General features: G+C 35.5%; 1 protein-coding gene, 1 non-coding gene and 2 pseudogenes across 2 annotated transcripts; 3 read left to right on the top strand and 1 right to left on the bottom strand.

Moving 5' to 3' along the window:
• Positions 1–243: 243 nt before the first annotated feature.
• Positions 244–5,133, top strand: LOC142176338 (YTH domain-containing protein ECT4-like; annotated as a pseudogene).
• An 8,329-nt stretch (positions 5,134–13,462) lies between these two features.
• LOC142175830 (putative protein TIC 214 N-terminal part) lies at positions 13,463–14,168 on the bottom strand (annotated as a pseudogene).
• Positions 14,169–14,524: 356 nt separating this feature from the next.
• Positions 14,525–14,596, top strand: TRNAN-GUU (transfer RNA asparagine (anticodon GUU)). Its single transcript has one exon. It is a non-coding gene; the product is annotated as a tRNA-Asn (tRNA).
• Positions 14,597–15,860: 1,264 nt separating this feature from the next.
• On the top strand, positions 15,861–20,813 carry LOC142176337 (YTH domain-containing protein ECT4-like). The gene is made up of 9 exons (XM_075243526.1): positions 15,861–16,132; positions 16,824–16,900; positions 16,991–17,132; positions 17,412–17,482; positions 17,645–18,229; positions 18,405–18,995; positions 19,089–19,301; positions 19,478–19,624; positions 20,003–20,813. Exons 1-9 carry the CDS (start codon positions 16,105–16,107, stop codon positions 20,264–20,266), a joined length of 2,118 nt encoding a protein of 705 aa, XP_075099627.1. The 5' UTR covers positions 15,861–16,104; the 3' UTR covers positions 20,267–20,813.
• Positions 20,814–24,738: the final 3,925 nt, after the last annotated feature.

Below are 24,738 nucleotides of genomic sequence, written 5' to 3'. Positions count from 1 at the left end.
CATCCCCCCTCTGCCCCAACCCCTCTCCCTCAAACCACCACCCACCCCCAATCTTGCACCCCTGCCATCTACCCCCAATCTCGCACCCCAACCCCCTCACCCACATCCCATGTATTTATCAAAATTATATATTTTTTAAAACCATATTTTTCCACTCACTAACCACCACCATCAACAACACCCCAGTAAAATTCCACAGGTGAGGGGTGTGGGGAGGGTAGTTTCTCTCTCCCAATACCTAACCCTCTTTCTCTCTCTATATATTTAGCCTCGCTTTGTTGGCGGCTGAAACTCTCTCTCTCTCTAAAATCCGTTGTCTCCGCTCTCTCTTCTAGGGTTTCTTTCTCTCTCCTCCCATAAACCCTTTCCAAAATCTTCAGGGTTTCACTACTCCTCCTCCTTTTGAGAGATCTATCTTTTTCTTATGGCTGCTGGTGCTCCTCCTGTTGATCGTATCCTTAGCTTATATATTTACATATGGCTATTCAATGTTTTTTCTGTTAAAATCGACCCAAGTTTTGATTTTTACTTGTTTGTGAACGTATGAGTAGATTTATGTATGCTTAAAATTATGTTCTATGGGGTAGACTTTTTATCTGGGCCTTTATAGATCTGGATATTTGTTGCTGGTTTTAAGTGTAGGCTGTTAGTTTTTTTTATAATAAAGGATGTGTTTTTCAGCTGTTTTTTGATTTTTTATGCTTGGTTAATTCAGCTTATATATGTTGGGGAATTGAGTAGCTGATTTGGCGATTTATACGTTGATGTTTTCTTTTAAACAACAGCAGATATTTAGTTCGGTTTAGAATTCTGTGCTAATTTTAGTACAAATACAACAACAGCTATGCCTTAGTCTCAGCTATATGAATCCTCAGTTACTATGTTATTCCCTATAAACTCGTCTCAGGCCAATATTACAAAATAAAATTAATAATGAAAAAAATAAAATATCTAAGTGTTTTAGTAAATTTATTGTTTACCTAATTTTAGTAAATTTTGTTATTTACATAATTTAAAATGACCTATTTGTTGATTCCAAATTTGATAAGTATTAGTGGAAGTTTGTCTTGGCTTTAGTTGTTAATGAACTCGTTTGATAAATTCTATGGAGAAGTGGCATTCCTTTACGATTTACTGCTATAGAAGCTGCAGGCTTGCTGCAGAATTTGTCATTGGATTCTCAGAATAGGAATCTTGAAATTACAGAGCCAAAAAAGAAGGTGATTTTCCTTTTAGTTGTATTTTTTCTAAATGCTTTGTTTCAGTCAATTGGTCTACAGTTCTTAATCTGAAATTTGTTCCCTTTTCAGCCTTCTGTGGACTCAAAAGATGTGGGAAATGGTCAGATCCAGTCCATGAATCGGTCTGTGACCCCTCTGTTGCCGGAATTCATAGATCCGAATTTTTGTTATCTTCCTAATGGTTATCCCTCTACTGCAGCATACTATTATGGTACTCCCTCTTATCCAATTTATGTGACCTATTTCTTTTTTAGTTCGTTTAGAAAAAAAACTACCTTCTAAATACGGAAACAATTTAACTTGATGTTTAAACAATTTAGGACTTACTAGTTTCAAAAGTACTACAACCACAAACGTTATGGCATGTTTAAGACCACAAGGTTCAAAAGTCTTTGTTTCTTTCTTTAACTATGTAACCATGCAAATGGTATGGCATCTTATAACCACAGGTAACCTGTTTCATGGTAACATTTTTTTTGTTCTGCTCTAGGATATGATGCTTCTGGTAATGAGTGGGAGGACTATTCAAGATATTTGAATCCGGATGGAGTTGAGATGCCTGTAAGTTATTCTGCTTGAATTCTTGCTACAACGTTAAATGTGTTAAATCTGTTTGCTGTATTAATTTTTGTGTCATGGAAATTCTTTGTTGCTGTCTATAGTTGCTTTTAAGCTCGAGCAAATATTGGTCTGTGTGTGGATTTTAAATGAGTTAAAATGCAGGGAGTTTATGGGGATAATGGGTCGCTTATCTATCATCATGGCTATGGTTATGCACCCTACAGTCCATATTCACGTGCTACATCCCCTGCCCCAACTTTGGGGCATGATGGCCAGCTCTATGGATCACAACAATACCACTATCCGTATTTCCAGCCCCTCCCTCCAACCAGTAATTCATACACTACTCCAGTTGCCCTGCCAAAAGGTGAGATCGCCACCTCTGCTGCTGCTGCTGACCATGCATCGTTGTCTGTTGATTCTGCTAATGGAATTTCTAATGGCATTGCCAATGGTGGTGTAAAGGGAAATGCTGGGCCTACGCTTGTGAGGCCTGCATTCCAGAACCCATCCGTAAATGCTAATGGTTCTTATGGGCGGGGTGCGTTGCCTGGAGGAGCTGCTTCAGGTTATCACGACCCTAGATTAGGTTTTGATGGTGTGCGATCTCCCATTCCATGGATAGATGGATCAATGTTCACTGACGGGCAAGGTAGGCCAGTGTCGAGCAATTCTTTTACAACATCTTTTTCAAATGGCAGTGCCGTTCCATCATCAAAAATCAGAATGTTCATCCGCATCTAATGGTATGTTATTTGAGAACATGAATATGTTCTTTCTCTTCCATATTTACTGTCTCCTTAAAGAGACTTTAGAGTAGCTACTCCAGTAATTGGAGCCAAGCAGCTGCGTGTAAGGGTTTTCTCCATATATTTTCTGGTCTCATTTTCTTGTTGACACCGACTCTCTTTTCATTCTCAGGGCTTCCACCACCCAAGGCCCTCTTCTGGCATGAACACAACAAATGGGTATATGTATAGGATGTACCCCAATAAACTGTATGGGGGGCGGTATTGTAACACATTCGGTACTGGCATGGGCTTTGGATCCAATGGATATGATACCCGTACCACAGGTCGTGGGTGGATGACGGTTGACAACAAGTTCAAACCCAGGGGTAGAGGAAATAGTTTCTACGGTAATGAGAACATGGATGGTTTAAATGAGCTCAACAGGGGACCTAGAGGTAAAGGTTTCAAGAATCAAAAGGGTTTTACACCAGTAACGCTGGCAGTCAAGGGGCAGAACATTCCGCTCACCCTAACCAATGATGCTGAGAAAGAAAAACCAAGCCTGATTCCTGACAGAGAACAATACAACTGTCCAGATTTTCCAGTGACATATACTGATGCCAAGTTTTTTATAATCAAGTCTTACAGTGAGGATGATGTGCACAAAAGCATCAAATATAATGTTTGGGCTAGCACACCAAATGGTAACAAGAAGCTTGATTCTGCTTACCAGGAGGCTAAACAAAAGTCTGGTGGTTGCCCTGTTTTTCTTTTCTTCTCGGTGAGCTTTATTAGATACATCATTCTCAAGTCTTTTTTTGGTTGAGTCACATTCTCCTTGTTTTGATTGGTTATTTATGGTCTTTTTATCCAGGTGAATACAAGTGGTCAGTTTGTTGGTGTTGCAGAGATGGTAGGACCAGTTGATTTCAACAAGAGTTTGGAGTATTGGCAGCAAGACAAGTGGATCGGCTGCTTTCCTGTAAAGTGGCACATTGTGAAGGATGTACCAAACAGCTTGTTGAAAAACATCACGCTGGGGAACAACGAAAACAAGCCTGTTACCAACAGTAGAGATACTCAGGAGGTACGCCGCGTGTTTTAATATTATGAACAAGATAGAAGAGTAGTGATTTTTGGGTGATCCTGTGTAGTCTGTCTTGGCTCGTTTGACCTTCATATAATTGTCGATTACTGTTTTTACCAACCGTTTCACCAATTCCAAAAGATGGTTTTTACCAACAGTTTCATTGCTTTGTACAGGTCAAAATAGAGCAGGGCCTACAGGTGATTAAGATATTTAAGGATCATATTAGCAAACAGTGCATCCTTGATGATTTTGACTTCTATGAGGATCGTCAGAAGAGAATTCAGGAAAAGAAGGTCAAGCAGCAGCTATTCCAGAAGCAGGTAGCTTATTATGTACTCCCTCCGTTTCAATTTATGTGAACCTATTTCCTTTTTAGTCCGTGCCAAAAAGAACGACTCCTTTACCTATTTGTAACAATTTAACCTTTATGCAATGATTTATAGCCACACAAAATATATGTGCTTCATTTTACACCACAAGTTTAAAAGTCTTCTCTCTTTTCTTGAACTCCGTGTCCAGTCAGATGAGTTCATATAAATTGAGATTACTAAATTTCTGCCTATTAAATGAACTTTTTTTAAAAAAAGGAACAAGAAGAGGTGCTTTCACTAGTGTATTTAGCAGTGGTCGATGTCTTCATAATAATAATAATCTTCGACTTGGTAGTTAATTATGGTTGTTTTCTTTGGTTGTCTCAGTCGCAGGTATGGGAAGGCAAAGCTACTGAAGAGAAGAAGAAAGAAAACACGAAAGTGGAACCTAAGTCCCAGAAACCTTCAGAAGTTCCTGCTGGTTTGAACAAGGAAAGTTTACCCGCTGCTCCGACTAATGGGGAGGTGAAGCTTACAGAAAATGGATCAGTTACAAAGGGAGATGATATGAAGGGTGCTAAATCAGTCACTGTAGCGGAAAAGAAACCTGTAGCTAAAGGGATAGCAAAAGGAGTTGCTAATGGATGCTAGCTTCACCTAATGAAGGGGGAGGTCTGTGGTTAAAGAAGCCCTAAATTGGAGCTTGTTGACTACATGATATGCACGCCAGTGCTTGGTTAGATCTCATAACCATTGGACTGCCCCTTTTATCCTAGCTGCATTTGGAGTTGGTTCTTGCATTAAGAAATCCCCGGAGATAAATCAATAGTGGCAAGGCTAGTTCAATCTGTTTCTAAGAGTTCAGGAAGTATGGAAGCTCCATTTTCCCTCAGGTTTTAGCTTCTGACAGGTTTCATACCTTGCTTTGGGTTTTAGGATAATTTTTTTTTATAATTTTGTTTTCGTCTTGTGGCTTATTTTGGTCAATTTTCCCCTTTTTTTAAAAGTTATTTGGGTTTTAAAGGGTGGGGTTCTTGTTATTATTAGTTTGGCTCCCAATCCTATCTTGTAAATCTAGATCAATCTGTTGCAGCAGTTCCCAACATTGCTTTTTTGTACTAATGAAAGAGCTATAAGCGAGGTGGGAATGCATTGCAATATAGTTAATTCAAGAAGCATTTGGCAGCGATTTTTCCCAATTTTATGTTTTTTTTAACGACAATTTGGTATTTCATGTTTAGTGTGATTCAGAGCAACTCAATCAGGTTATTGTTGCTGTTGCTCTCATTTAAATTCGCATTGTCCAATTATCGGCCGTGGATAGTTGTCTTTCTTCCTTAAAATTGAAGTAATATCTGGACACATGAAACAAATGAAAAGGTCCATATTTAACTTGTACTACCGTGATTGCTCAACTTCTTTCCTTCGTGTAGAGTTAGTTCATACTCTTACATATTAGATTTTCTATTTGTACTTGTTTTAGTTTCAATAGGAAAAAGGTGAACTTTACGACTCAAATTTCAATATAAAATTATTTTCAGGTTGGAGCTTTATTAGGAGTCGAAGGTAAAATGATATTTTTTCTTAACGATGGATAAAGTTTTTCATGTTCCGTAGTAAATTTGGACAAAACATTAGGGACGAAAGCTAAAAAGTGATTTTTCAGGTCCCATTTTATATCACCTTACTACTACTTAAAACTTTAATCCCTTCGACAATGAATTCTTGAAATATTTATAAATATCATGAATTATGCATAATTATTTGGTTAAGACATCAAGTAGGCTTAAACTAATCTTTTCAATGTGCTTCAAGTCCAAAGCTCCGTCGAAGATCGTTTAGTTCACAGATTAACTATATAGGAATTGTTAATGCGATGAATATTATAAGGCCTAATACAATAACTGTTATGTAAAGAGTGTCCAGTTTAAGGTAATCTTTTATTTTTTTAGATAATCTTAGTTGTTGAAAAATACGACAATATTGACAAAGAACAAGGAGAACAAAAATAATTTATCGAATATAATATTGTGTCGTGATAAGCTACTGTTTTGACTAGGGTGCAAATAGCTGAGATCGAGTGGCTGCACGTTTGGAGTTTACAAAAATATAATTGCCCAGAAATTAATTGAGAGGAACAAGAAAAATAACAAGAGAAAAAGAGGATTGATTTTTTTGCGTTTGTATATCGCTCAAAGGAACGAAATTGTATCTCTCATATATATATATATATATATATATAGGAGTGGAGAAAATCTAAATGTTATAAGCCCGATTAATTCTCATAAAGAGCCAACAGTGACAATTCTGGAATTAAGGCACATTTAATCTCAAGGGGGGATATATTGTCGTAAGTATGTATTTGAATAATTTTCTGATAGGCTGAAAAATATTAAAAATAATTTTATAAAACTAGATTTGGATTAAGCCTCAAGTGTATCTCGCGCCCATGGTAGGAAAATCCATAAGTTTTGCCTTTGGCCCTATTTCTAACGTGCGCGAGCCACTCTCTTTTACTAGCTCTTTTTAAGCCCAATACAAGGCACTCATTATAAAGGGGGCAGTTGCATCTACCCAATTTTGAGATCACCATTGAAGTTATACCCACTTTGCACAAAAATTACAAGTCTACCTATTTTTGGATCAACTTCAAACTTCGAGTCTGAATTTGAGGAAAACAAAATTTAGTCTGAAGTACAATGCACTTTAGGCCAATTAAGTCTAAAGTACAAAACTTGCACTTAAGATGCACTTAAGGCCAGATAGGTCTGAAGCACAACAAATATTTTCATGGACTTAAGGCCAAATAGGTCTGAAGTGAAAAAATTGCACTTACGATGCACTTAAGGCAAAATAGGTTTGAAGTACAACCAATATTTTCATGCACTTAAGGCCAAATAGGCTTAAAGTGCAAATTGCCTAAAAACAGAAAGTTGTTCTTCAAATTTTAACAAACCAACACATAATTCAACACCTAAATCTACTCCAAATGAGCTCAAATTTGAAACATAACCTCCAAGTATCATAAAGAACAAACCCCAATCATCAATTTATTAAATAACAACAAATCTAACAAAATTATTTTACAATTAAGAAGAATAAGAATAAGAAAAAATCCTAAGCAGTAGCAGAGAAAGGAGCACCACTGTAATGACCCGACTGGTCGTTCTATGTATTTTAACCTTGTTCCCCTATTTGATGCTCCCCGTATGTGTATTTAGTGCTATATGACTTGCGAGGATGGTTGATTTGGTTCAGGAAGGTTTGGGAGTGAATTGGAACACTTAGTTTCATGATTTGAGGCTTAAATTGTAAGAGTTGACCAAGGTTTGACTCGTATGTAAATGAGCCCGGAATTGTATTTTGATGGTCCCAATAAGTTCGTATTTTGATGGTCCCAATAGGTTCGTGACTGAGAGGCAATTTAGCGAATAAAATAACAATAGTCTAAAGTCTAAACATAAATACAAGACGGAGCTTCGATGGCTAGGTCTTAAAAAAATATAGTATATAATTAATTAGAGTCGTAGATATCTACTGGAATAGAAAGCGGGTTCACTGTATAAACTGAGGAGTCAAATGCTAGCTTGTATTCCCATGTCAATCTTACATGTGCCTGTAAAGAAAAAACAGAAGTACTGCAAGCAAGTCTGCACACATCTGAATCGTACTCAACGATTATCATCACCTCTCTAGTTCAAAGACTGGAGCAAGGTTTTAAAGAAACGTCATGCTAAGGATTGAGATGGATTTGGCTATTAATTGGCAGAAGCAGATTTGTGTGTGGCTTAGCCGTTTACTAATGGATCGTTAGGTTTGAAAGATAAGTTATGCTGAGATTAGTTAACCTAATATTATTTTTTATTGACTGTTTGGTTTGTTGTATTAATCTAGAGATTGTTAATTTTATTGCTTTATCTTGGAATTACTATTTCACCATCTGACATGTATAAGTTATCCCAATACTATTTTTAATCATGGGATAACTTATCTCAAAATTATTAACCAAACAAGAAATAAGACGATACTAAATTTTTATCCCAAATTATTTTTGCTTAACCACCGTACCAAACGACCCTCTATCCCAAAATCTCCCAAACTAGCACACGTGGAAAAATATTTCACTTTGACTAATGATGATGGTTGCCCAGCAAAGTAATCTTTTCATCAATCACTAATAATTATGACTATTAAATCATTGTCACCACTAAAAAAGACACGATCATATACTACTAGAAAAATATGACTAGCTTTACATTATTACACAATATATATATCTAAAATGTCGTCCCAATTGTCATCAATATTACACCAAATAGTTTAATCCTCCTCATTTGATGGTAATATCACAATATGAGATTATTCGTAGCCAGTGCCGACTTAATGCCTACTAATTTTCACGCGTAAGAGAGCAAATGAAGTTTCTTACCCGGAGTTAAAAGTAAGAATTAAATTCAATAAATTACTTGCAAAGGTCTAAATGAGCTCAACCCATCTTCGGGTGAGGATCAACTTCAGTACAATTAGCTCCAGTATTTTTTAATGGGGCTGTGGATAACTGCCACATGCTCAAAAGAACTTTAAAAGGCTAAGATCTTGCTTTATATTTTTTCAAAATAAATATTTATTTAATGCTAACTGAATCATGAAAAATATAAAAAAAGATTTTGGCGTTTTAAAATTCTTGTAAGCATATGGCAGTCATCCACAACGCCATTGAAAAATACTGAAGCTAATTGTACTGGAGCGGATCCTCAATCTTTGTAGTTCTAAAATTCTAATAAAATCTCAAAATCAAGTGCATAAGGTCGGTCAACATAGTAGTTGTAGTTCTCTTGAATTTTAGAATCCGTATTAATCTAGTTTCTTAGCATTAGTGGCATTATCATTTTCATTTTTGAAAAAATTATTAGTTCTAAATTCATCATCGGACTAGAAAGAAAGGGCGGGAAACAATAGCCTCAACATAAGAGATATCATAGTGCCATTTTAACCTCAAAGAATTTTAAGAAGCCAAAATTGCCCTTGGTGTTATAAATAGAATTGTATATAAGGTGAATGTCTATATTTTAAAAAAATCTTAGGGTTTTTTACTTGGTAGCTAAGTCACTTTTTTTCTATAAATAAAGGAATTCTATTCCATTGTAATTCACTCCAAATTAATAAGAATTCTCTCTCCGTACTTTTCTCTTCAATACTCTTCTTCTTCTTTTATTGTTTCATAACACGTTATCAGCACGAGACTCTAACCAATTGAGTAGAGGCATATGCTTTGGTCACCAGGCTTTGGGATATGTGTATGGGGCTCAACCTTTACATAATATTGAGCATAATGATTGTCAATTGATATTTGAACTTCCTTCAATAATAAATTATGGATTAAAGGTAAATATTTTTATCTATTTTTCTCTTTTAAATTCTTGAAATTCTATAATTTGATTTTAAATACAACCAAAGATAATAAATTTTGATTATAACACTAATAAAGTTTGTAAAAAATTATAACCACCCGAAGTGGTAAAATTTCTATGTCTTGCCATGATCAAATTCATGTACGATTGTGAGCGCAAGAAGTGGAAGCCCATCCCATTGAATTTGCTTCATTCTCGTTCCCTTAAAGAGAATGTGGTAGCAACATGTGATAAATCTAAAAGAAGACAGAATTATTACCGTGAAGGTATAAATGGATGTGAACGTGGCAATAAACGAAATTATAATTGTCATCATTGTAGTAATGGGAACAATAAGGATTCTCAAAATAATCCTTCACTTTGCGAAAGTAATATTTGTCATCGATTTGACATGAGATTTTGTAAAGCACATATATATGATTATGGTACATTCATGATGTGAATGTGACAACATGTGATTTATAAATACATATTCATTCTTGCAAGAATATGAACGTGCTAGTGGTAGTGAATAAATCACACTCACCTCTAGAAGGAGGTTTGAGATGAAACAAGAAAATAATTTCATTATTATGACATGAATGGTCATTGGTCATGTACCTATTGTGATTAGCCAAAATATTATGGCAATGCGATTATTATATGGCAAAAGTAATAGAAGCAACATATCTTGTCTTTAATGATTTTGACCATGACCATAATGGTATAACTTTCTCCTTGAAAGAGATATTCACCGTATAGACGTTGATGAATATGTGGTAGTAAAAAATTAATTGAAAGCTCTCAAAGAGTCAATTATACTATTTTGGAGAAATAAAATTGATTATCAATAAGGTATTATGTCGTAGTAAGTCTCAAAGAAACTTATTTAGTTTCTAAAGTATTCACGAAAGCGGTTGGTTATATTGAGACTATAAATAAAGAAAAGATTTAATATCTTCTATTACTACAACTTATAGCGGGGTAATATGTATGTGAAAAGCTACCCGCTTTATTCTCCAATTTGTACTACATAAATAAAAAAAAATATCATAGTAAAGTAGAAGTTTATTGATATAAAAACTCATATCATAATAAACTTGGAGTATATTAATAATTGCACACGTCACAGTGTAAACCTGAAGTTTATCAATATTGATAATTTATCCATCTGGCATAATTGTTTTAGCCATGTTCTTTTAAGTATGATGTGCATAAATAAAGGAGAATTCACATGGGTACACATTAAAGAACTTGAAAGTTCTTTAAAATTCTCTTGTGTTGCTTGTTCTCATTAATTAATAGACCAACTAAAATTGGGATTGAATCCCATAAATTTTAAAAATATCAGAGGTGAATATGGGCACATTCACCTGCATGTATACCACATAAGAAGCATCTATGAGATAGTTACATGTGCGATTAATATGGTATTTCTCAGATAACCTCAATAATTTAATTTAGAGTATATTCCAGATCTTTTATTGAAGATAGTTCATCTTGATAAGTTGGGTTACATCACAATTGGTTTAGCAAAATAATTTATTGAGTGCTTCAACTTAATAGCTAAAATATTGCTTATAAGAACAAATGTATCTATATCGGTTTGATGTACGTTATATACGAAAATATATTACATTCTTCCCTCACAAGTGGTTCAGGGTTAGGAATCAAATAATTTCATATTATTATTATTAATATGTTGTGTATATTTTGATTAACACCATAACACACAAAGGTGAGTTTTCAAAGTTGAGGAAGCAAGTTAGTTTTTCTAGCATGGGGGGGAGACAAGATAAAAGTTGAGAAAAAGTTACGTGTAATGAATTATCATTTGTACATCTAGATCCTCGAATAAGATCATATGAACTTGAAGTTCATAAAAGATAATTTGCAAAGCATGTCAGCCGCATTTGCTTACCCAAAAAAAAAAACTATATTCTCACTGCAAATGGTCCTATCAGAATAAGTCGTAGAAGGACAAAGTCTATGGTACGCTTGAAGCGTATAGACTAATCAGTTTCAAAATTCTTGATAAAGAAGATAAGCAAATGATCTAAATGATCATAATAAGGAGGCACGTGATCTAAAAGATCACATGAGGTAATACTTCATAAAATCTCATGAGAGGTTTAGGCACCTGAAATATAAATGAAAAGACCTCTTTGTTATGTCTTTATGAAAAAAGAGAGAGGTTGGAACAGATATAAAATGTTCGTCAACGACATCTATGATAGCGCTAAATATATACGAGGATCTTAAGTCTAGGAAACAATTCAAGTAGGATTGGTTTCATATGAAAGACATGTAGTTTTGGACATGCGGTTCAAACACTCGAAAGTATAAGGTCAATAGTGTGTGCAATCACTTTTATCTATCTTATGTCTAGCATGACATAAAAAACTTGATATGCATCTAAAGTCCATTCATATGGCTTATATGATTTAACTTATATGACAATCCATGAAGGATTTAAATTGCTCAAAGCATATACAATTCTTGGTCATGAAGTACTACATCCTAATAATGTGATAGGGAGAATTTTTAAGGTGCAACATATTGATTGGAGTTAATATGGCTGATTTATTCACCAAATCTATGCCGACGTTAACCTTCAATAAGCTAGTGCACATGATTGAGATGCGAAAACTCAAGGATGTGAATCGATGCTCTCATCAGGGGGGAGTTAATACGCGTTGTACTCTTTTTCTCTTACAAGGTTTTGTCCCACTGGGTTTTCCTTGCAAGGTTTTTAACGAGGCAACTAGAAGACCTATTATTAAACATGTGTACTCTTTTTCCTTCACTATAATTTTTTTCCATTGGATTTTATTTTAGTTAAGGTTTTAACGAGGCACATTATCCGTTGGATAGACATTCAAGGGGGAGTGATCTTATGGTTTGTTACTTGGTGGCTGAGTCACTTTTTCCTTATAAATAAAGAGATTCTATTCAATTGTAATTCACTCCAAATTAATAAGAATTCCCTCTCCCTACTTTTCTCTATAATACTCTTCGTCATCTTTTATTGTTTCATAATACTTGGTAAATTTTAGTATAAGAATACTTAATTATTAGTTCATAGAAAAAAAATAGTTACTTTAATCAACAGGTAAATGTGTTAATTCATATTCCTGTAATGTAGAGATTAAGTGGGCGTTTGGACATAAGAATGGTAAAATTTTGAAAAAAATGAAGTGTTTTAAAGTGAAAATGGTATTTGATAATTGCAGTTGTGTTTGGATATGAATACAATTTTAGGCTGTTTCTGAATTTTTGTGAGTGATCTGAAGTGAAATTTTGAAAAACAGTTTTTTAAAATTTTTTAAATTTTCAAAAAATTCTAAAATTCATATTCAAGTGAAAATTGAAAATTTTATGACCAAACACTGATTTCGAAAAAAATAAAAAAAAATTCGAAAAAGTGATTTTTTTTTATGGCCAAACAGCCATTAAGAGTGTGTTTGGTACGAAGAAAATATTTTCTAATTTTTTTTCATATTGGATTTATTTAAATATTTTGAAAAATATTTTCCTCATGAGTTCCTTTTCTTTAAATTGGAGAAAAATAATTTCCCTACCAAAAGGAGGAAAAATATTTTCCAAAACCTTTTTTCAACCTTTTCCACCCTATTTTCCACCACCCCCCCCTGCCCCAACCCCTCTCCCTCAAACCACCACCCACCCCCAATCTTGCACCCCTGCCATCTACCCCCAATCTCGCACCCCAACCCCCTCACCCACATCCCATGTATTTATCAAAATTATATATTTTTTAAAACCATATTTTTCCACTCACTAACCACCACCATCAACAACACCCCAGTAAAATTCCACAGGTGAGGGGTGTGGGGAGGGTAGTGTCTACGCAGACCTTACCCCTACCCTGATGGAGCTAGTAGATAAGTTATTTTCGATAGATCATCGGCTCAAGAAAAAGCAAAAGATGAAAAGAGACAATATATCAGTACCATATCAACAGAAACTATAGAAATAATAACAACATCATAAGAACTAAAAAAATAGATGAAACACAATAACAATAACCAGTAAATAAAGTTCGGTGCTATAAAAAACGGAATAGCTGTTTCTATTTCTACATCTCTTTGTTCCTCACTTTCCACCTTTTCTTCTGTTTTTAGGCTTCTTTCAGTTTCTTAGTAAGAATGGGTGAGGGTATTCTACCTAAATAGTAGACACAGGTAATAAATAAGAGAATACTAAAGATCCGAGCCATAGAATTTCTCAATTCTAACACAAGGTACTTATTAGATCGAATGTACTTATTTGATCTAATAGAATGATTTTGTTGTATCCAGACTAATACCAATCCAAGTCATTTCATGAATAAAATGTGACCAATTAACCAACCAACAAAACCACTTGTTACAAATAAGATCTTGATGTTGCATCGAAAGAGATAAATGTTGACTAATCTAGCTAACATTGAACTTGGTAAAATAAAATGATTGAATAATTGAAAAATGAGATTATTCAGGAATACACATTGAATGCTGAGATTACGCATTGAATTTCTGGTAGTAGATCCATAATCAAAAAAAGTATTTGTGATTGTTCCAGAAGAAATGAAACAAAATATATGGTAGAGCTAGGACAGTTATTGTATGAGGTCTACCTAATGCTAGATGCAGAGGCGCATAATAGATCGATATGAACATCATGAGCTGTCCCGTAATAAAACCAGTTGTTGCTGATACCTTCTTCTCGGTTCCTTCTTCCATAACCAGAGCTCGGAGAAGGAAGAGATAAGAGGGCCCTATGGAGAATGTGGTCAGAAATCCATAATAGAGTCCGACCACAACGACCGAATTGATTATCTTCATGCATAATGATACTAGATTACCTAGTAGAAAAGATTGAAAAATCATCACAAACCTCCCTTATTTCTTTTCTATTGCAATTTCTGGATTATTATATGATGATTTTTCAACTTTCCATATATAGAAAAGATATAGAAAGAGATAGACTAGAAATGACATATGTTATGTCAATGACACCAAAGGGATATTAAATGAATGGAATATAATGAAATAGAGCCACTTTGAGGTTCCCTTTGAAATGAGGCATGTAAGGGAGCCACTACGAAGAAGTTCTGAGAGTTACAAAAGAAGCTTCGAGCTCATATTGGTCATAGGTTGGGAACGAGAATTGAACTCTATGAGATCGAATCTCCTGTTGCTCCTCAGTAGCTCAGTGGTAGAGCGGTCGGCTGTTAACCGATTGGTCGTAGGTTCGAATCCTACTTGGGGAGATTTGATTGATTCTGAATTAAAGAATTCAGAATAAAGGGGCTCGCTTTGCCCGTTAAGAGTAGGTAACCCGTTCCCTGTCTTTGTTTTTATTGCATTTTATCTCATCGTATCACATTCTGTTATGCGAGATTATAAAATCACCATCAATACCTCGGTCTAGGTCCGATATAATCCTTTATTCCATAGCCCTGGGGCTATTTACAACTAGCCAATTAAGAAGTCTCAGATGTACTAACACTGCATCAAAGATGCAGTCATCGATTCTCCCGAGAAGTGAGACAAACCCTATTAGACTAGTCTCACACCCGATACGAAGTAGAAAAATACTCAACTACCTCCTAACCTACAACCCTAATGCTCAAACCCCACACCTTTCTATCAAAGGTCATGTCATTGGAAATCTGAAGCCACGTCATGTCATGCCTGATCACCTTTTCCCCAATACTTCTTAGGCTGCCCTCTACCTCTTCTCGTACCTGCCAAAACCAACCGCTCACACCTTCTTACCGGGACATCATAACTTCTCCTTCGCACATGCCCGAACCATCAGAGCTTCGCTTCTCGCATCTTGTTATCTATAGGAGCCACGCCCATCTTTTGCTGAATAACTTCATTCCTAATCTTATCCATCCTAGTGTGCCCGCACATCCACTTCAACATCCTCATTTCTGCTACTTTCATCTTCTGTATATATGAATTTTTAACCGGCCAATACTTTATCCCATACAACATGGCCGGTCTAACCACTGTTCAACTTACCTTTGAGTATTTGGCACCAACCAAATACTAAAGATATCTTTTGATTTTTTTTTATACTCTTAATTAAATATGAAAACTAAGTGATAAAACTACTTATTTTTTTTAGGAAAAAATGAAAAACTTTTTCCTCCCCACCAAACACACCCTAAATAAAACAAGACATGGAAAGTAATTCAAGAACCAAAAATATTTTCCCTTTCTTTTTTTGTTGTTGGTTCCTTAGGGGAGGGGTTAATGCAACTGCAACGAAATTGCAAAGAGTCCACCGAGTAAAACCCAAAGGAATCCCAAAAGCGACTTTTTCGTCCTATTAAAAAAGACTCTAAAAGCGAAACATTCAATTAAGTACCCAAACTATCTCACAAACCACTGAAACACTGCCACGTAAGTTGCTATGAGCTGGCAGCATCACCCGCAGGTGAAGTAAAAGAATAGGGTCAGATCTGAAAATACGAGAAAAATTAAGGGGCCTTTAAGAGCAAAACCCGTGGTGCTATTTGAATCACATCCCATTTATGGTTCAAAAAATCCCCTCCTTTTTATAGTTTCTCTCTCCCAATACCTAACCCTCTTTCTCTCTCTATATATTTAGCCTCGCTTTGTTGGCGGCTGAAACTCTCTCTCTCTCTAAAATCCGTTGTCTCCGCTCTCTCTTCTAGGGTTTCTTTCTCTCTCCTCCCATAAACCCTTTCCAAAATCTTCAGGGTTTCACTACTCCTCCTCCTTTTGAGAGATCTATCTTTTTCTTATGGCTGCTGGTGCTCCTCCTGTTGATCGTATCCTTAGCTTATATATTTACATATGGCTATTCAATGTTTTTTCTGTTAAAATCGACCCAAGTTTTGATTTTTACTTGTTTGTGAACGTATGAGTAGATTTATGTATGCTTAAAATTATGTTCTATGGGGTAGACTTTTTATCTGGGCCTTTATAGATCTGGATATTTGTTGCTGGTTTTAAGTGTAGGCTGTTAGTTTTTTTTATAATAAAGGATGTGTTTTTCAGCTGTTTTTTGATTTTTTATGCTTGGTTAATTCAACTTATATATGTTGGGGAATTGAGTAGCTGATTTGGCGATTTATACGTTGATGTTTTCTTTTAAACAACAGCAGATATTTAGTTCGGTTTAGAATTCTGTGCTAATTTTAGTACAAATACAACAACAGCTATGCCTTAGTCTCAGCTATATGAATCCTCAGTTACTATGTTATTCCCTATAAACTCGTCTCAGGCCAATATTACAAAATAAAATTAATAATGAAAAAAATAAAATATCTAAGTGTTTTAGTAAATTTATTGTTTACCTAATTTTAGTAAATTTTGTTATTTACATAATTTAAAATGACCTATTTGTTGATTCCAAATTTGATAAGTATTAGTGGAAGTTTGTCTTGGCTTTAGTTGTTAATGAACTCGTTTGATAAATTCTATGGAGAAGTGGCATTCCTTTACGATTTACTGCTATAGAAGCTGCAGGCTTGCTGCAGAATTTGTCATTGGATTCTCAGAATAGGAATCTTGAAATTACAGAGCCAAAAAAGAAGGTGATTTTCCTTTTAGTTGTATTTTTTCTAAATGCTTTGTTTCAGTCAATTGGTCTACAGTTCTTAATCTGAAATTTGTTCCCTTTTCAGCCTTCTGTGGACTCAAAAGATGTGGGAAATGGTCAGATCCAGTCCATGAATCGGTCTGTGACCCCTCTGTTGCCGGAATTCATAGATCCGAATTTTTGTTATCTTCCTAATGGTTATCCCTCTACTGCAGCATACTATTATGGTACTCCCTCTTATCCAATTTATGTGACCTATTTCTTTTTTAGTTCGTTTAGAAAAAAAACTACCTTCTAAATACGGAAACAATTTAACTTGATGTTTAAACAATTTAGGACTTACTAGTTTCAAAAGTACTACAACCACAAACGTTATGGCATGTTTAAGACCACAAGGTTCAAAAGTCTTTGTTTCTTTCTTTAACTATGTAACCATGCAAATGGTATGGCATCTTATAACCACAGGTAACCTGTTTCATGGTAACATTTTTTTTGTTCTGCTCTAGGATATGATGCTTCTGGTAATGAGTGGGAGGACTATTCAAGATATTTGAATCCGGATGGAGTTGAGATGCCTGTAAGTTATTCTGCTTGAATTCTTGCTACAACGTTAAATGTGTTAAATCTGTTTGCTGTATTAATTTTTGTGTCATGGAAATTCTTTGTTGCTGTCTATAGTTGCTTTTAAGCTCGAGCAAATATTGGTCTGTGTGTGGATTTTAAATGAGTTAAAATGCAGGGAGTTTATGGGGATAATGGGTCGCTTATCTATCATCATGGCTATGGTTATGCACCCTACAGTCCATATTCACGTGCTACATCCCCTGCCCCAACTTTGGGGCATGATGGCCAGCTCTATGGATCACAACAATACCACTATCCGTATTTCCAGCCCCTCCCTCCAACCAGTAATTCATACACTACTCCAGTTGCCCTGCCAAAAGGTGAGATCGCCACCTCTGCTGCTGCTGCTGACCATGCATCGTTGTCTGTTGATTCTGCTAATGGAATTTCTAATGGCATTGCCAATGGTGGTGTAAAGGGAAATGCTGGGCCTACGCTTGTGAGGCCTGCATTCCAGAACCCATCCGTAAATGCTAATGGTTCTTATGGGCGGGGTGCGTTGCCTGGAGGAGCTGCTTCAGGTTATCACGACCCTAGATTAGGTTTTGATGGTGTGCGATCTCCCATTCCATGGATAGATGGATCAATGTTCACTGACGGGCAAGGTAGGCCAGTGTCGAGCAATTCTTTTACAACATCTTTTTCAAATGGCAGTGCCGTTCCATCATCAAAAAATCAGAATGTTCATCCGCATCTAATGGTATGTTATTTGAGAACATGAATATGTTCTTTCTCTTCCATATTTACTGTCTCCTTAAAGAGACTTTAGAGTAGCTACTCCAGTAATTGGAGCCAAGCAGCTGCGTGTAAGGGTTTTCTCCATATATTTTCTGGTCTCATTTTCTTGTTGACACCGACTCTCTTTTCATTCTCAGGGCTTCCACCACCCAAGGCCCTCTTCTGGCATGAACACAACAAATGGGTATATGTATAGGATGTACCCCAATAAACTGTATGGGGGGCGGTATTGTAACACATTCGGTACTGGCATGGGCTTTGGATCCAATGGATATGATACCCGTACCACAGGTCGTGGGTGGATGACGGTTGACAACAAGTTCAAACCCAGGGGTAGAGGAAATAGTTTCTACGGTAATGAGAACATGGATGGTTTAAATGAGCTCAACAGGGGACCTAGAGGTAAAGGTTTCAAGAATCAAAAGGGTTTTACACCAGTAACGCTGGCAGTCAAGGGGCAGAACATTCCGCTCACCCTAACCAATGATGCTGAGAAAGAAAAACCAAGCCTGATTCCTGACAGAGAACAATACAACTGTCCAGATTTTCCAGTGACATATACTGATGCCAAGTTTTTTATAATCAAGTCTTACAGTGAGGATGATGTGCACAAAAGCATCAAATATAATGTTTGGGCTAGCACACCAAATGGTAACAAGAAGCTTGATTCTGCTTACCAGGAGGCTAAACAAAAGTCTGGTGGTTGCCCTGTTTTTCTTTTCTTCTCGGTGAGCTTTATTAGATACATCATTCTCAAGTCTTTTTTTGGTTGAGTCACATTCTCCTTGTTTTGATTGGTTATTTATGGTCTTTTTATCCAGGTGAATACAAGTGGTCAGTTTGTTGGTGTTGCAGAGATGGTAGGACCAGTTGATTTCAACAAGAGTTTGGAGTATTGGCAGCAAGACAAGTGGATCGGCTGCTTTCCTGTAAAGTGGCACATTGTGAAGGATGTACCAAACAGCTTGTTGAAAAACATCACGCTGGGGAACAACGAAAACAAGCCTGTTACCAACAGTAGAGATACTCAGGAGGTACGCCGCGTGTTTTAATATTATGAACAAGATAGAAGAGTAGTGATTTTTGGGTGATCCTGTGTAGTCTGTCTTGGCTCGTTTGACCTTCATATAATTGTCGATTACTGTTTTTACCAACCGTTTCACCAATTCCAAAAGATGGTTTTTACCAACAGTTTCATTGCTTTGTACAGGTCAAAATAGAGCAGGGCCTACAGGTGATTAAGATATTTAAGGATCATATTAGCAAACAGTGCATCCTTGATGATTTTGACTTCTATGAGGATCGTCAGAAGAGAATTCAGGAAAAGAAGGTCAAGCAGCAGCTATTCCAGAAGCAGGTAGCTTATTATGTACTCCCTCCGTTTCAATTTATGTGAACCTATTTCCTTTTTAGTCCGTGCCAAAAAGAACGACTCCTTTACCTATTTGTAACAATTTAACCTTTATGCAATGATTTATAGCCACACAAAATATATGTGCTTCATTTTACACCACAAGTTTAAAAGTCTTCTCTCTTTTCTTGAACTCCGTGTCCAGTCAGATGAGTTCATATAAATTGAGATTACTAAATTTCTGCCTATTAAATGAACTTTTTTTAAAAAAAGGAACAAGAAGAGGTGCTTTCACTAGTGTATTTAGCAGTGGTCGATGTCTTCATAATAATAATAATCTTCGACTTGGTAGTTAATTATGGTTGTTTTCTTTGGTTGTCTCAGTCGCAGGTATGGGAAGGCAAAGCTACTGAAGAGAAGAAGAAAGAAAACACGAAAGTGGAACCTAAGTCCCAGAAACCTTCAGAAGTTCCTGCTGGTTTGAACAAGGAAAGTTTACCCGCTGCTCCGACTAATGGGGAGGTGAAGCTTACAGAAAATGGATCAGTTACAAAGGGAGATGATATGAAGGGTGCTAAATCAGTCACTGTAGCGGAAAAGAAACCTGTAGCTAAAGGGATAGCAAAAGGAGTTGCTAATGGATGCTAGCTTCACCTAATGAAGGGGGAGGTCTGTGGTTAAAGAAGCCCTAAATTGGAGCTTGTTGACTACATGATATGCACGCCAGTGCTTGGTTAGATCTCATAACCATTGGACTGCCCCTTTTATCCTAGCTGCATTTGGAGTTGGTTCTTGCATTAAGAAATCCCCGGAGATAAATCAATAGTGGCAAGGCTAGTTCAATCTGTTTCTAAGAGTTCAGGAAGTATGGAAGCTCCATTTTCCCTCAGGTTTTAGCTTCTGACAGGTTTCATACCTTGCTTTGGGTTTTAGGATAATTTTTTTTATAATTTTGTTTTCGTCTTGTGGCTTATTTTGGTCAATTTTCCCCTTTTTTTAAAAGTTATTTGGGTTTTAAAGGGTGGGGTTCTTGTTATTATTAGTTTGGCTCCCAATCCTATCTTGTAAATCTAGATCAATCTGTTGCAGCAGTTCCCAACATTGCTTTTTTGTACTAATGAAAGAGCTATAAGCGAGGTGGGAATGCATTGCAATATAGTTAATTCAAGAAGCATTTGGCAGCGATTTTTCCCAATTTTATGTTTTTTTTAACGACAATTTGGTATTTCATGTTTAGTGTGATTCAGAGCAACTCAATCAGGTTATTGTTGCTGTTGCTCTCATTTAAATTCGCATTGTCCAATTATCGGCCGTGGATAGTTGTCTTTCTTCCTTAAAATTGAAGTAATATCTGGACACATGAAACAAATGAAAAGGTCCATATTTAACTTGTACTACCGTGATTGCTCAACTTCTTTCCTTCGTGTAGAGTTAGTTCATACTCTTACATATTAGATTTTCTATTTGTACTTGTTTTAGTTTCAATAGGAAAAAGGTGAACTTTACGACTCAAATTTCAATATAAAATTATTTTCAGGTTGGAGCTTTATTAGGAGTCGAAGGTAAAATGATATTTTTTCTTAACGATGGATAAAGTTTTTCATGTTCCGTAGTAAATTTGGACAAAACATTAGGGACGAAAGCTAAAAAGTGATTTTTCAGGTCCCATTTTATATCACCTTACTACTACTTAAAACTTTAATCCCTTCGACAATGAATTCTTGAAATATTTATAAATATCATGAATTATGCATAATTATTTGGTTAAGACATCAAGTAGGCTTAAACTAATCTTTTCAATGTGCTTCAAGTCCAAAGCTCCGTCGAAGATCGTTTAGTTCACAGATTAACTATATAGGAATTGTTAATGCGATGAATATTATAAGGCCTAATACAATAACTGTTATGTAAAGAGTGTCCAGTTTAAGGTAATCTTTTATTTTTTTAGATAATCTTAGTTGTTGAAAAATACGACAATATTGACAAAGAACAAGGAGAACAAAAATAATTTATCGAATATAATATTGTGTCGTGATAAGCTACTGTTTTGACTAGGGTGCAAATAGCTGAGATCGAGTGGCTGCACGTTTGGAGTTTACAAAAATATAATTGCCCAGAAATTAATTGAGAGGAACAAGAAAAATAACAAGAGAAAAAGAGGATTGATTTTTTTGCGTTTGTATATCGCTCAAAGGAACGAAATTGTATCTCTCATATATATATATATATATAGGAGTGGAGAAAATCTAAATGTTATAAGCCCGATTAATTCTCATAAAGAGCCAACAGTGACAATTCTGGAATTAAGGCACATTTAATCTCAAGGGGGGATATATTGTCGTAAGTATGTATTTGAATAATTTTCTGATAGGCTGAAAAATATTAAAAATAATTTTATAAAACTAGATTTGGATTAAGCCTCAAGTGTATCTCGCGCGCATGGTAGGAAAATCCATAAGTTTTGCCTTTGGCCCTATTTCTAACGTGCGCGAGCCACTCTTTTTTACTAGCTCCTTTTAAGCCCAATACAAGGCACTCATTATAAAGGGGCAGTTGCATCTACCCAATTTTGAGATCACCATTGAAGTTATACCCACTTTGCACAAAAATTACAAGTCTACCTATTTTTGGATCAACTTCAAACTTCGAGTCTGAATTTGAGGAAAACAAAATTTAGTCTGAAGTACAATGCACTTTAGGCCAATTAAGTCTAAAGTACAAAACTTGCACTTAAGATGCACTTAAGGCCAAATAGGTCTGAAGCGCAACAAATATTTTCATGGACTTAAAGCCAAATAGGTCTGAAGTGAAAAAATTGCACTTACCATGCACTTAAGGCAAAATAGATTTGAAGTACAACCAATATTTTCATGCACTTAAGGCCAAATAGGCTTAAAGTGCAAATTGCCTAAAAACAGAAAGTTGTTCTTCAAATTTTAACAAACCAACACATAATTCAACACCTAAATCTACTCCAAATGAGCTCAAATTTGAAACATAACCTCCAAGTATCATAAAGAACAAACCCCAATCATCAATTTATTAAATAACAACAAATCTAACAAAATTATTTTACAATTAAGAAGAATAAGAATAAGAAAAAATCCTAAGCAGTAGCAGAGAAAGGAGCACCACTGTAATGACCCGACTGGTCGTTCTATGTATTTTAACCTTGTTCCCCTATTTGATGCTCCCCGTATGTGTATTTAGTGCTATATGACTTGCGAGGATGGTTGATTTGGTTCAGGAAGGTTTGGGAGTGAATTGGAACACTTAGTTTCATGATTTGAGGCTTAAATTGTAAGAGTTGACCAAGGTTTGACTCGTATGTAAATGAGCCCGGAATTGTATTTTGATGGTCCCAATAGGTTCGTATTTTGATGGTCCCAATAGGTTCGTGACGAGAGGCAATTTAGCGAATAAAATAACAATAGTCTAAAGTCTAAACATAAATACAAGACGGAGCTTCGATGGCTAGGTCTTAAAAAAATATAGTATATAATTAATTAGAGTCGTAGATATCTACTGGAATAGAAAGCGGGTTCACTGTATAAACTGAGGAGTCAAATGCTAGCTTGTATTCCCATGTCAATCTTACATGTGCCTGTAAAGAAAAAACAGAAGTACTGCAAGCAAGTCTGCACACATCTGAATCGTACTCAACGATTATCATCACCTCTCTAGTTCAAAGACTGGAGCAAGGTTTTAAAGAAACGTCATGCTAAGGATTGAGATGGATTTGGCTATTAATTGGCAGAAGCAGATTTGTGTGTGGCTTAGCCGTTTACTAATGGATCGTTAGGTTTGAAAGATAAGTTATGCTGAGATTAGTTAACCTAATATTATTTTTTATTGACTGTTTGGTTTGTTGTATTAATCTAGAGATTGTTAATTTTATTGCTTTATCTTGGAATTACTATTTCACCATCTGACATGTATAAGTTATCCCAATACTATTTTTAATCATGGGATAACTTATCTCAAAATTATTAACCAAACAAGAAATAAGACGATACTAAATTTTTATCCCAAATTATTTTTGCTTAACCACCGTACCAAACGACCCTCTATCCCAAAATCTCCCAAACTAGCACACGTGGAAAAATATTTCACTTTGACTAATGATGATGGTTGCCCAGCAAAGTAATCTTTTCATCAATCACTAATAATTATGACTATTAAATCATTGTCACCACTAAAAAAGACACGATCATATACTACTAGAAAAATATGACTAGCTTTACATTATTACACAATATATATATCTAAAATGTCGTCCCAATTGTCATCAATATTACACCAAATAGTTTAATCCTCCTCATTTGATGGTAATATCACAATATGAGATTATTCGTAGCCAGTGCCGACTTAATGCCTACTAATTTTCACGCGTAAGAGAGCAAATGAAGTTTCTTACCCGGAGTTAAAAGTAAGAATTAAATTCAATAAATTACTTGCAAAGGTCTAAATGAGCTCAACCCATCTTCGGGTGAGGATCAACTTCAGTACAATTAGCTCCAGTATTTTTTAATGGGGCTGTGGATAACTGCCACATGCTCAAAAGAACTTTAAAAGGCTAAGATCTTGCTTTATATTTTTTCAAAATAAATATTTATTTAATGCTAACTGAATCATGAAAAATATAAAAAAAGATTTTGGCGTTTTAAAATTCTTGTAAGCATATGGCAGTCATCCACAACGCCATTGAAAAATACTGAAGCTAATTGTACTGGAGCGGATCCTCAATCTTTGTAGTTCTAAAATTCTAATAAAATCTCAAAATCAAGTGCATAAGGTCGGTCAACATAGTAGTTGTAGTTCTCTTGAATTTTAGAATCCGTATTAATCTAGTTTCTTAGCATTAGTGGCATTATCATTTTCATTTTTGAAAAAATTATTAGTTCTAAATTCATCATCGGACTAGAAAGAAAGGGCGGGAAACAATAGCCTCAACATAAGAGATATCATAGTGCCATTTTAACCTCAAAGAATTTTAAGAAGCTAAAATTGCCCTTGGTGTTATAAATAGAATTGTATATAAGGTGAATGTCTATATTTTAAAAAAATCTTAGGGTTTTTTACTTGGTAGCTAAGTCACTTTTTTTCTATAAATAAAGGAA

This window comes from Nicotiana tabacum, chromosome 22, assembly GCF_000715075.1.
Source record: "Nicotiana tabacum cultivar K326 chromosome 22, ASM71507v2, whole genome shotgun sequence".
In the NCBI taxonomy this organism is placed as follows: Eukaryota; Viridiplantae; Streptophyta; class Magnoliopsida; order Solanales; family Solanaceae; genus Nicotiana; species Nicotiana tabacum.
The sequence above is the reverse complement of the archived record's forward strand: the minus strand, read 5'-3'. Positions and strand labels throughout refer to the sequence as shown.

Bases quoted from the DNA above. Each gene is read 5' to 3' on its own strand.
- LOC142176337 (XM_075243526.1), top strand. From the start codon at position 16,105: ATGGCTGCTGGTGCTCCTCCTGTTGATC. The intron at 16,901-16,990 runs GTGATTTTCCTT...TTCCCTTTTCAG, and splicing joins TTACAGAGCCAAAAAAGAAG to CCTTCTGTGGACTCAAAAGA. The intron at 17,483-17,644 runs GTAAGTTATTCT...GTTAAAATGCAG, and splicing joins CGGATGGAGTTGAGATGCCT to GGAGTTTATGGGGATAATGG.